The sequence below is a fragment of the Strongylocentrotus purpuratus genome, unplaced genomic scaffold, assembly GCF_000002235.5.
Source record: "Strongylocentrotus purpuratus isolate Spur 01 unplaced genomic scaffold, Spur_5.0 spur5_scaffold_7, whole genome shotgun sequence".
NCBI classification, from domain to species: domain Eukaryota; kingdom Metazoa; phylum Echinodermata; class Echinoidea; order Camarodonta; family Strongylocentrotidae; genus Strongylocentrotus; species Strongylocentrotus purpuratus.
Window position 1 is genome coordinate 1,948,315 of NW_022145613.1, and position 13,906 is coordinate 1,962,220.

Consider the following 13,906-nt stretch of genomic DNA (forward strand, 5'->3'; position numbering starts at 1 on the left):
TTGGGTTTCATGAGAATTGTTATCACACAGGGTATTACTCCTGTGCATGTTTTGTGTGCAGAGTCACCTGACATGTTGTGCGCAGTTTAACCCTAAAAAGACTGGGGGCTGATTTAGCTCCCCCCCCCCCCCCCCCCCCCCTTATCTATTTTCATGATTACTTCGTTATGCTTAAATATGTAACGGTGCCACTTCATGACTTTTTATGCCTCGGAGGCATTATGTTTTCTGGTTGTCCGTACGTCTGTACGTCACGTTATCTCAAGAACTGATTGATGGATTACCGCCAAACTTGGTTCATATATGTATCTTGCAGAGCTCTTAAATTGATTACGTTTTGTGCACACCAGTTTGTATTTTTCTAAATTCTTCCATATATAAAACATACAGAGTTTTTATATGCACCTTTTATGTTGCAGTTTTATACCCATCTTTTCACATATACTGTTAGTATTCCCATTTGGCATGGTGAATAAAACTTATTCTATTCTCATTTGTATAAAAGAATACAATATTTAAAGAACAATACAAAGAAAAACATAGATAACAATGATTATCCTGATGTTATCTTTCATACTTTACAAAAGACAAATAAACAAGCACTCATACATAAGGAAGTAAAAATGTCTTTTATGACTTCACATGAAATCATCACCGAAAAACAAGTGTTTATGATATAATATGACATCTTAATTATTCATAAGTTGGATAATTATCATGTCAATTACCTTCTTTTTTTTATCAGAGATTGTTCAAATATAATCTCAGCATGTATATTGTACTATGAATACAGTTTTGTCTTATAAGAATCACCATATATAAAGAAAAATACAAACAAAAAGATATTTTAACTATGCAATATCGTGGATTTCATAAACATCTATCACCATGCCAAATTTGGAGTCGATCAGAGTTTCGTTTGCCGACATCTTGGGGAAGGGGCCCTTTAAGCCTCCCCCCCCCCCCCCCCCCAGTTTTTTAAAGGTTCAAAATAGCTCAGTGTTTTAAGGGTCAAAGCTAATCTTGAGCTCTTGTATGGGAATCCTATGTCGAGAGAACATGGCTATAATTTATTCTGGATTGTTTATCCTGCAGTAGATTGATTGTTTGAACCAGTAACATAAAAACAACCCTCTACAACTTGCTGGAAATCATCTTCAATAAAACCACAACTCCTATTTGCAAAAAGTGACCTGTGTTAGGAGATCTACAGCTGTAGATTGGGGAGTGGCAGTCAATCTTTGCAGGCATTCATTCTTTGCAGGCACCCATGAATTCCTTGTAGAGTAGCAAGAATCCCTTCAAGAACCTCCACCTTGCGATTCTCCTTTGCTGCCATGGTTTTGTTTACGGAAAGTAGATTCACCTGATCCGTCTCTTTCTCTGCAGCTTTTTATCCTTCTTCCTCTTCCTCTTCCTCTTCCAAACCCTCAGGAACTTGCTGGAAATCTTCTTCAATAAAACCCACAACTCCCATTTGCACATAGTGACCTGTGATATGCACATGCATTCGGGTTAGTAGATTTACAGCTTTATATTGCAGAGTGGCAGTCGATCTTTGCAGGCAACCATTAATTCCTTGTAGAGTAGCAAGAATCCCTTCAAGAACCTCCACCTTGCGATTCTCATTTGCTGCCATAGTTTTGTTGAGGGAAAGTAAATTGACCTCATCTGTCTCTTTCTTTGCAGCTTTTTTCCCCTTCTTCCTCTTTCTCTTTCCTTCCTGCTTAGATTCCTGAGACTAAAATTAAGATATAAGATAAACAAGATTAATAACGAGGTTAATAAATTATGGATTTTCTGTTGGAAAAATTGAAGAAGCAAGATTTAAGTGTACACAACACTCCGAATAGGGGAGGTTAATAACAATTGCTCTTTCGTAAATGGAGGACATATGAAAGTGCACTGCGGCTCAGTGTTATGAAAGCGGCCTCATTTCCAGTAATGATAACTGCCTCTTGTTTCAAGTTACATGTAGAGTAGCAAGAATCCCTTTAAGTACCTCCACCTTGTGCTTCTCATTTGCTGACATGGTTTTGTTTAGGGTAAGGAGATCCACCTCATCCATCTCTTTCTTTGCAGCTTTCTTTCCTTTCTTCCTCTTCCCTTCCTGCTGGGATTCCTGAGCCTTAAATTAAGATAAAAAAGATTAATAACGAGATTAATAAATTATGGATTTTCTGTTCAAAAATTGAAGAAATCAAAGAAGCAAGATTTAAGTGTGAAAGTAAATCCACCTCATCCGTCTCTTTCTTTGCAGCTTTTTCCTCTTCTTCCTCTTCCTCTTCCAAACCCTCAACAACTTGCTGGAAATCATCTTCAATAAAAACCACAACTTCCATTTGCAGATAATGACCTGTGTTAAGCATATGCATTCGGTTTAGGAGATCTACAGCTGTAGATTGCGGAGTGGCAGTCAATCTTTGCAGGCATTAATTCTTTGCAGGTACCCATGAATTCCTTGTAGAGTAGCAAGAATCCCTTCAAGAACCTCCACCTTGCGATTCTCATTTGCTGCCATGGTTTTGTTGAGTGAAAGTAGATCCACCTCATCCGTCTCTTTCTTTGCAGCTTTTTTCCCCTTCTTCTTCTCAGTATGGTATCCAACGTCTAGAGGTGGTGTCGCCTCCGTTCAATGTGCATTTTAAATTGATGCATGGTTCTTTTGGAGGCATAGTTGTGTAGAGTTCAGGTTTTTGACGACTGGTGGGAGGCTGTTCCAGTCTCTTATTGTATTTGGTATGAAGCTGTTCAGGTACGCGTTTGTTTGGTATTGTAGTGGGACTAGACGATTGGTATTCTCTCTCACAGATCTTGGTGCTTCATGAACATAATCAGGGATATCTACAGTGGCTCCCTGGTGGAGTGTCTTGTAGAATAGCGTTAATCTGCTGTCTTTCCTTCGTTGTTGGAGAGGAGACCATTACAGGGATTTGAGTAACTCTGAGAGACGTGTAGTACGGCGATAGTCATTGTAGACGAATCGTGCTGCCCTTCTTTGTACCATTTCCAATTTATCTACCAGGTAAGATTGATGAGGGTCCCATACAGCTGCTGCATATTCATGTTTAGGACGTATCAGCACCCTGAATGCAGCAGCTTTCACTTTAGCATCGCATCTTGACAGGTTTCTGCGGATGAATCCCAGGATCTTACTTGCATCATTTACGACATGGTTGATGTGATTGATCCAGGACATGTCGCTAGACAAGTGGACTCCCAAATAGGTGGTCTGCTTTACAGATGATAGGTGTATCCCATGCATACTATATGTGAAGGCCTTTGGTTGTCTACTCCTTGACCCTTACATGGTTTGGCATTTAGATGGGTTCTTCCTCTTCCTCTTTCCTTCAAGTTCCTGCTGGGATTCCTGACACTAAAATTAAGATACAAGATTAAAAAAGGATTAATAGCAAGATTAATAAATTATGGATTTTCTGTTGGAAAAATTGAAGAAGCAAGATTTAAGCGTACACAACACTCCAAATCGGGAAGGTAAATAACAATTGCTCTATCGTAAATAGAGGACATTTGAAAGTGCACTGCGGCTCAGTGTTATCAATGTGGCCTCATTTCCAGTAATGATAACTGCCTCTTTTTCTAATTACATGAACCCTTTGCTACTAATATGTATCACTTTGTTTTTTTAATAATTTATACATGTAAGTAATACTATGACCTGTAGACACAAACATTTAAGTCCCCAAATTGTTCTTGAGATATGTATCTACTATGACAAGTACCTCCTTTTTTCACCATTAATTCCTTGTAGAGTAGCAAGAATGCCTTCAAGTACCTCCACCTTGCGATTCTCATTTGCTGCCATGGTTTTGTTGAGGGAAAGTAAATTGACCTCATCGGTCTCTTTTTTTTTGCAGCTTTTTTCCCCTTCTTCCTCTTCCTCTTTCCTTCCTGATGAGATTCCTGTGCTACTAATATGTATCACTTCATTTGTTTATAATTTATACATGTAAGATATACTATGACCTGTAAACAAGAACATTTAAGTTCCAGATTATTCTCTAGATATGTATCTACTATATAGAAATACCTCCTTTTTGCCCTTCTTCACTTTTGACTCGCCGTGCCAGCCCTGAAGACACTTTGATTTTTCTTCCTTTATTACATTTGTGTAAACGCATAGTATGTATACTAGTAATCTCTTTTCATGATTTTGAATTTTACAATGGAGTAAAATCTTCATTAAGGATCGTAATGAATATTGTTTTGATGGAATAATTGTTATCATGAATAAATGATAAACTATGATATGACATGTATGTTTTCAAGGTTTGAACGTCTAATGTGACTTGGAATTGCATTTTGAATGTGGCTTTCCCTTGTTCTGTAGGTTCGACATCTGTCAATTGGAATGTCCTATTGTTCAGTACATTTGTATATTGAATCCACTGAATTTTTAACAAACCACACAATGTGGTCGCGATGGATTGCAGGTGTTGCCAAAGTCATGGGCCAAAATGCGCTGTATAACTGTATTATACAGTGCGTATTTAAAAAAAAATGTATAACCAACTTAGTGATTTATAATTACAAAGTCATAATCAATGTGACATTCAAATCTACTTCATGCTAAAGAGTAACTTGTTTTTTGTCTAATGATACCCTGTTCATACTTTTTCTGTCACGGATGACCGAGCAACAGGGTTTGTAAAAAGTGCTGTCAAAGTCTCATCGTGCATTGTTACTTCGGGAGAGAAAGAGAGAGAGAGAGATAGGGGTAGAGAGAGAGAGAGAGAGAGAAAGAGAGAGAGAGATAGGGGTAGAGAGAGAGAGAGAGAGAGAGAGGGAGAGAGGTAGAGGATAATACAGAGAGAGATTAAGTGTAGGGGAGGGAGGAGAGTGAATCATGCCCCGCCCCTTGGATCGGCCACCCTTTCGGTTTTTCTTGCGTTATGAGTGTCGCCATCTTTAGGGGATTACGCCTCTTCAATATTTAAGGACATAATTGACAAACTAAATAATGCACATTTGATGAGAAAATAGGGGTAACTCCAAGGCTGTTATCATATATTTTATCATCTTGAGGCGAATAAAGAACACCATAGTCATAAACAAGGGCAAGTGCTTTGATTTATAACATAATTTTATACTACAGCTGGCAGGACGAAAATTGAGGGACTTCCTTTTCATTCTCTTCCTTATCACCGATTCGTGAAATATACGACTTAACTTGTTCCGATTACATTTCTTGGAAACCGATTATCCGGGCTCGTTTAGACAGGAAATCGTATGAATTTTACTTGTATTCATGTTTTGCTGATAATCTGCAAAATATTGTCATTGTAAATAATTATGATCAACACGAATATAATTCGCAAGCGAGCGAAGTGATCTAGTGCCTTCTGTTGCTAAGAACTGGACAGTGATATTTAAGCTTCGTGTGTTCATTTGACATGAACGATAATATGAACCAAATCAATACTTGTAAGATGATGACAATCAGTGTGGATACTAAGTGATGGAACGGCCAAGATAATACATGAATTCAATTATCCTTCCAAAAACTAAATTTGAGTATCCTTTTATTTTATTTGTTCTGTACACGAGTTCCGTAATTTTGTTTTGGCTTCAAGTTCATGAATTGGATTCTACGGATGTTGAAGTTGGCCCAAAACGGTCCAGATCGAAACATCAAGAAAATTTTAAGAAAAGAAAGAGATGATCTAAGCAGTAGTTTTGATAGAAATATATACACAAAGTAAATGTGGATACAATCGTGTACATTATTCAAAAGGGCCTTTTTGTTTTGCTCACATCACAAACAAGAGCATTGTGATACACACTCGAATGAATTCAGTATACATCTTCCACTGATGCGATCCCGGGATAAGATTAGAGGAAGATGACGATGAAATACTGCACTGTTGTGTCGCTCGCTTCAGAGAGGCAGTCGCGTTGCAGAAACAGCGGGATTTATAAATTACGTGCCCCATCTTACGCTGTAGCGTGCGCAGAACTGAATAATAATTAATGTACGCACATTCATAATGATCCCATTCTGTTAGAGCGGCGAGTAAAACACAGCTGTCCCCTCAGGATCGACTATGTAAAAAATCTATATTTAAGCCAACAGCAATGGGACCACTGGAATTCGAAATTGCTTTGAGCATTATTCAGGTTTTATGCCTCCCCTTTCGATATGTGACATATATTGTGGGTGTTGTAACGGAACCGAGGCTGATTTATACAGAGCGGGAGTGTGACCAGAAAAATGAATTTTATTGGGAATAATTGGACGCTTGCATGGCGTGTTATTACCTCCTGGTTAGAGGCTCAACATGTAGCGGACTGTCATCGTGTTTTCTTGGAAATATGCCACAACTTTCAAAAAGGATAAACCATATTGATGGTTTGAATCTAGAAAGGTAAGTCATTGTCATAAGGTTGGTGATTAATAAGGTGGGATGTGAAGCGGTTTCCGATCAATGTCCCGGTGTCAGGTTTGCCAGGAAAGGCGGTCTGCGAGATTCACAAAAAGGATGCAGTGACGGGAAGCAGATCAATAGCAAAGTTGTTGCGAATTCATGACTATTTAAGGTTATCTCTTTTCTTGTTTTGTTATCATAATTTCCCTATTGCTCTTCCAGTGAATCAAATTGATTCGATCCAGAATAATCACATTTCGCATTCCATTTTTGAGAGATAGATTTACACTGAGCATAATCATAGTACTTTTTCTGCCCGCCTCTGCATGCTCACCGACTAACATGTTGCAAGCATGATTATTGTCACCCATTTATATGAGAGGTTTGAAGAATTACTCTGGTACAAAAAGAGCAAATTCGGTAAATTCTGACTGTTATGCTTTTGGTCTATTCTCATGGGGAAGAGTAGCCAATTTAGTACATCATTTTCAGTTGACCCGTACAATGGTAAAAGTCATAGAGATGGAATTGATAATGATATACATACAGAGAGTCTTAAGTAAGAAATGCTTTTACTTAGTGGGCAAATAGAAAAGAGGGATCAAGACGTTTGGTGTATTACGAATAGATTCGCGTATATACCGATGAAAAGTGGCATTTCAAGAATTGTGAAAGTATATGACAGAATTTGGAGTATTCCTACTGTAATTTGAAGTAATTAATAAAGGAAATATATATCAAATTTGCTATAGTAACCCGAAAGATCACTGATAAGAATCATAATGTTTGTCACCATAATATACCGTTTTGCTTCATTGCCATGGTGCCATTTAAAGAATATACTCTTCGACTATAGGTTTGAAAAAAATAATTACCAATATATTCATATCGTTTATATTTGAAAGGTCATGCCAATGATAGAGAGAAGCTAGAATTAAACTAGCAATGATAGATGGCTATATTCATTTTGGATGCATAAGACTCCACAGGAGAAAGAAATTATATGAGAACCCTATACGGAGCCCCTTTCTCATGCCATCCTGAATTTTCATCATGAACGGTGACAACAGCCTTAACATCACGGGTGATTGAGAATCGGTTCCCTTTCCTTGTTCACGTCAGATAACTTGAACGACTTAATGAAATAGAGAGGGCGAGAAAGATAGAGACTTGCATGGCGAGAGACACATAGGAAAGGGTGCGTAGAAGCATAATTTAGAATTTATACGGCAAGCTATTGAAAACAGGAGAGATAGAGATAAATCAAGAGGGAGAGAGAGTGTTGAATGAAGAAAAAAAAACGTTTCCACTTGTATTCACATCAGTAAAGGATAATTATAAAGACTGGGAGTCAAATAGGTAGAAGCATAAGATAGAAAGACAAGTACAAGTGAACTTCAGAGAGCAGAAACAGATGATTTACATCGTCTACGTCAGATAACAAAGAATGAAATACGGTAAGCAGTGATAAGCAAATAAAACAGGCACCTAATGTAAGGAAGAGAGAAGAAGAAGATAACGCATTGGTTGTAAAAATAAATAGTGATTTTTTTGTTGTTGGTAAAGTTCATTTATGATAGGGATACTATATGGCAGAGAGAGAGAGAGAGAGAGAGAGAGGGGGGGGGAGCCAGAAGCATACATTTTGTGGCTTAAAGGGTAAGTTATTACCAAGGAGAGATGAAAAGGGGCGATTTGTTCGGTTGTCAAAAGGAAATTGGTTTTCCATGTCCCCGTCGGTAAACTCAACTTGAATCAGAAGAAGAGAGAAAATTAGTATAGGGATGCGGTTAAGAACGCAAACATATTAAAGAAACAGGCATGGGAATAGAAATATGAATTAGGGATGTAAAGGGGAGATATTACTTTGGAGAAAAGAGGGAAGGAATCTTTTTTGTTTTACAAGGAAAGAGTAAAGTAAATGAGAGAGAGAGAGAGAGAGAGAGAGAGAGAGAGAGGGGGGAGAGAGAGGGAGAGGAAGAGAGAGGGAGGGAGAGAGGGAGAGAGAGAGAGAGAGAGGGAGAGAAGGGGAAGGGGGTTAGGTTGTAAAAAGGAAAGAGCGGCTTTCCATCTCCTTGTCAAATTGGCAATGATAGATGGTGATAGAGAAAGAGACGCGGTTCTGCATCAAAGACATTGACAAATGGATAAAAACAGGGAGACAGGTTGGAGTAGACTTAAAGGTTAAGTGATATAGGAAAGGTAGATTTTCTGCAGTAAATAGTGTATGGCCCGATCTCCAGACAGAAAGAGATGGAAAAACAAAGAGGGGGATGCGTGCGTGTGTTTGTGCGTGTGAGAGACAGAGAGTGAGAGAGAGAGAGAGAGAGAGAGAGAGAGATATGGGGGGGGTAGAGTATATAATTATATTTATTACTTACTTATAAAAGATGGCCATTTATTTTATGCTATAACAATAATTATTTATCTTTTAGAATTATAGTTATTATCCTAAAATGTCTAAATTCAGATATCAATAATATTATTTTGGTTGCTAAATGCATTCAAAATTAGGCACGATAATTCTGCCATGCGCCCTCTCCAGTGTCTCCAGTGTACCATCACCCATTCTTCCCCCCCCCCCTCTCTCTCTCTCTCTCTCTCTCTCTCTCCCTCTCTCTCTCTCCCCTCCCTCCCTCTTTCCCTCCTTCTCTCTCCCTCTATCTCTCTCTTCTCCTCTATCTCTCTCTTCTTAACTTTACTCTTTCCGTGTAAAATAAAAAAAATTCCTCGTAATATCTCCCCTTTACATCCCTAATTCATATTTCTATTCCCATGCCTGTTTCTTTAATATGTTTGCGTTCTTAACCGCATCCCTATACTAATTTTATCTCTTCTTCTGATTCAAGTTGAGTTTACCGACGGGGACATGGAAAACCAATTTCCTTCTGAACAACCGAACAAATCGCCCCTTTTCATCTCTCCTTGATAATAACTTACCCTTTAAGCCACAAATGTATGCTTCTACCTCCCCCCCCCCCCTCTCTCTCTCCCTCTCCCTCGTATCCCCCTCTTTACCCTTTCTGCCTATGCATAATACTTCACTGTACCTGCAGTATTTCCTATAACATACTTTAAAAAAAAAAAAGATATTCATCAAAACTATTCCAGCGTCGACTGGATGTTTGTCTGCAATGATATGGATAGGGCGAGTATGAACATATTAAGATCTATATAGTTTTGTATTAATAGCTCATGATGTACACAAATCTGTCATTGTCATGCAGGTATTGCTAAGAAAAGAATATGATATTAATGATTAAGATGATCTCAGTTATGTTTTGCATTACTTCAGTGCCATTTGTTAAATACATTTTATATATTGCAATGTAGCCGGGTTTTTAAAATAATAATTATTATAAGAAAAACAACCATGAACATTATTGTTATGCTTTGTGTTTGTATTGTACCTCTAAATAGGTTGATTCCCTTCAATCCTCTCCCCCTTTATTTTGGAAAGTGCCTTGAATGCATTCCTCCCTTAATAGCATCTCCCCTTTACATGCTATCCACCCCCCCTATCGCTCCCCTCTCCCTCTCTGCCCCTCAATCGCTTCACCCTCTCTCTCTCTCTCTCTCTCTCTCTCTCTCGCTCTATCTACCTCTTCTGCTCTCTTATCGATCATTTTGTTTTGCTATGACTCAATGGATGCTCAAATCCTATGTTTGGATCAATAAGATAACCTGATTTTTACTTCTTGTGAATGTAAAATCAACATCTTTGGCTATCTCAATGGGGATCCAAATCCTCTGCTTTTCCTGTGTTTTCCATGTTTTACACTAACCCTTTTTCCATAATTTATTTTGGCTATTTTTAATTCCGTTTGCATGATAATCTTACTTTTCACGCCTTTGTTTTTTAAAATTTTGTTTAACATTGTGCCAATTTGCCTTCGAAACCTTTCATGGATGTATAATGGACCCTGTCACCCTATTCATGGTTTCCTTTTCATTAAGTTCTGCTTTCTTCACTTCCATTGTTCCTTTTCATTAATCTTCGATTTGCAGACGTTAAACACTGGGTTCTTCTGGCGTGTGGTATGGCAAACACTTTAGGAATCCGTATTGTTCGACCGGTAACGCTCCGAAAGTTTCAACAACCTGAGATCGACCTTTCAAAGGAACGCGATACCAGCAGTCCGCTTTTGTCGAGCAACAGAGCGCGCTCTCCCGCTCAAGGGTTGACAGAGGATTGTAAGCGAGGCAAGACGTGGAATGCACATCCACAATCACAGCAGCCAAGCCCTGTAGACCGTAGCACGCAAACACACTGTACACACCATATACGACACACAGATATTTCTATTCGAAGCACGGGGGCAGACGACAAAGTAGACATGCCAGTATCGTCTACTCTCACCCACTATTCCTTGCACCAAAACAACCAGAATTTCTCCAATTTCGATCGGGACAGCCAGAAATCGATGGACTACCCTGCACATGGAAGAACTCTGACCAATACATCTACATTTAACGGGATTAAACAATCAGGATATGACATTTATGGTGGAGAGTTAGAGTATCGGAGTGGTGCGTCGATTCCCGGGGGAGATAGTGCGGCCGGTAGAGTTGGTGGCGGGGTTAGCTGCAGTGGACCTGTGGTAAAGCAGAGTGGATCTTTGGTAGATGAGTTCGGACTCAAAGAGGCGCCACATAGACTTGGATCTAGTAGCAAGGATACCTACTCTAAGATGACAAGGGCAGTGACACAGAAACCCGAGGGTATCGGGGAGTCATTGGTCTGGCTCAAACGAGAACTGGTGAGTATAATCAATAATTTGATGTGGGGTTAGATTCATTCTTTTTATATATAATGCTAATGAAATATGGGCTGGACGGACTGCTTAAAGTGTGTAACAAAATGACGGTTCCTCATTTTCATAAATAATTCACATGCATTTTTCTTATAATGATACGTAATACTTTTTAGACAATATACATGTAGTTTGCCGTTGGACTTTTGAACTTAAAGAAGTTGCGCGTGTATGTCTTATGATTGTCAATTTGGTAGAAGACTTAGTAAGTTAGTGATTGTTAACATAAATTTCATTTTTGAAGTCGGTGTACTTCTAAACTTATTGTAATCCTATTCCTATCACAGCAATAACTGGAATGACATGTTTACAGTGATAAGAGGATCAACAGCTTTTACTTACCTGACCTAAACTATTTTAGGCCTTTTGATACTTTGTATGTGGGTGGGTGTAGACGAAAAAGAAGAAACATGGCCATGGGGCAGCTTCCTCTACACTTTCTACGGAGTGGAAAATCTGCTAGGCACCAAAAAGATTCTCTCAGTAAAACGTTCGTTATCGACTTGGGAAAGTAACCATGAAGATATTCTATGTTGTTACAGTATTTCACACAAGGAAAGTAATTTCAGTGCACTTCACTTCTCTCCACAAGTTAGTGTGTATGCATGGCACGAAACTTACGGGTTTAATGCATTTGAAACCAAATATGGAGGGATAATGATAAAAAAAAGTCGACGATTGTCTCTTTGATATAGCATTAACTGGGCCATTTACACAGTGCATACCCGAGACCCATTGGGGTGCGGTGTGTTATAGATGGATTGCGTATTACACCATATTCTTCTCGTTTTGTCCCTATGCACACCAATCCCTCCGTCGTTCCATTTCAGTTCTCTTCACCTCACTCTTACAAAGAAAAATACTCTAAAAGAGACCCATGCGTGCCAAACAAACAACCTCAACGAATTCATTATCTCGACACTCAATGTGGACTAGCACAACCCTTTCCAATTTGGTAAAGAGCAAGCAAGCAAGCTTCCTGTATGGAAACGAGCAGTAGCGACGGAGATCTAAGTGTAAGGATCATTTTAATACACAGTTTAACCAGCTTAGACAAACGCCTACTGAAGATTTTTCATAAACTAATGTGACACAATATACAGAACGATTTGTGTTCATGGCCTGGGAGATTTATTTTGAGAAATGAGATAAGAAGTTTAAGAACGATAAAGTGAGATAGGTAAAGTAAACGTGATGTGATTATTAGTAGTAAGGTCACCTTATGGCAGGCCTGGGAGGTTTTATTAGATCGTCTTGGCACGTTCTGCCTGTGATATTGGAGCGATTTAAGTTTGATCTCCAAAGAAACTTTTAGATCAATGTAAACATAAGGGTGAAGTAGATCACATCTACCACACGTCTTACACGTAGACCCTCGTAATATAGAAAGTCAATTATTTACTTCCGAACAAAACAATCATATACTCACGCCTTGTAGGCCTTGTGATTACAGAGAAGGTTGAGTTCTGGGGAGAGGTGAAAGATAATGTTGTGAGAGTTATCATTGTTATTATGCAAGTGTGGAAGAACATCAGAGTAAAATGTTCCCTCAAAAGCATGGCTCTTCAAATTCCTTCATATTCTAAATATGACAAGTATAACAGCTTAAAAATGAGGCCCTCATTTTTATGACTCATGTTAGTACTTCACCAAGACTGGGCCAATTTTTTTATCATTTTGATGATTCCAGAACCTTGCACTACACCAATACGTATATGCTACATGATCAACTATTTCTGATCGATTCCATACCGTCTTTTTCACAATGCAATCGCATGACCAGAACTCAACTTTATCTTTAACTTGGCAATGTTTGGTCCAAACTTCGGCTAATGGTAGGAAGATACAGCTGATGTCTCGTGACAACACTACTAAGAACATGTCTTCATCATCTTCTATCTTGCCAAATATTATTCTCGATCATTCACGGGCTATGAAAGAAAGTTACATCCTCGCTCAGACGCAAAATAAAAGGGCGGATTTTCTGAAGGACTGTCGTTTCATAAATATTTGGATACCGCTAAGGCAATGGGCCTGTAACCTAATTATGTACCTTATCAAAACTGGAATAAATTGTTAAAACACACCGGTTAAAACACATTTTTCATTATTATTCATGATAATATTATGGTGTCATTACCAAGTGTAGCCTCACCAGTATTGAGACTGCTCTTCCTGAGGCCTTGCAATCGTTATGACCCCCAACATTGCGTGGCTGTATCCATTTAAATCACCATGGGTCGAGAGGGGCAAATATGGAGAAAAAAAACACCGTGTTCAGTTGTTTAAGCATGGAATCGAATCAAGGACATCTCTTGTAAAAGTCAAGAGCATTTACCACGATGCCAATGTGCTCCTGTAAATTCTTAGGTTTGTAGCATATTTTGGTGCATGTATTGAGAATTGAGGTTAAAGACATAATGGATAGTTTTCAATCATGCCCATGAAGTTCTCGTAACAGTCTTGGCTTCGATTAAAAAAAAAAATCATTTCGATGTGATGATCCTGATAATACTATTTAGGGAAGTTTTTGTTTCTTTCCATTAAAACATGTTAACAATTTGACAATATTGGAAAGAGATCGGGAAAGATATTTCACGAGAAGTTCCGACTTTATACAAGCTCAAATCCGAAATCCAAATTACACACATGAACCTATTTTCGTGTTGTGTGCAAGTGTAAATCAGATTTGTTTTAAAATAATTT

At 38.5% G+C, this 13,906-nt stretch overlaps 1 protein-coding gene across 1 annotated transcript in view; it reads left to right on the plus strand.

Annotated features, from left to right (window-relative positions):
- The first annotated feature begins 6,016 nt into the window (after positions 1 to 6,016).
- Positions 6,017 to 13,906, plus strand: part of LOC100893741 — a 37,869-nt gene continuing 29,979 nt past the window's right edge. The window contains exons 1-2 of the mRNA XM_003723237.3: positions 6,017 to 6,386; positions 10,395 to 11,146. Coding sequence (XP_003723285.2) covers positions 10,427 to 11,146 — 720 coding nt within the window. The 5' untranslated portion in view covers positions 6,017 to 6,386; positions 10,395 to 10,426. The remainder of the gene's footprint in view (positions 6,387 to 10,394; positions 11,147 to 13,906) is intronic.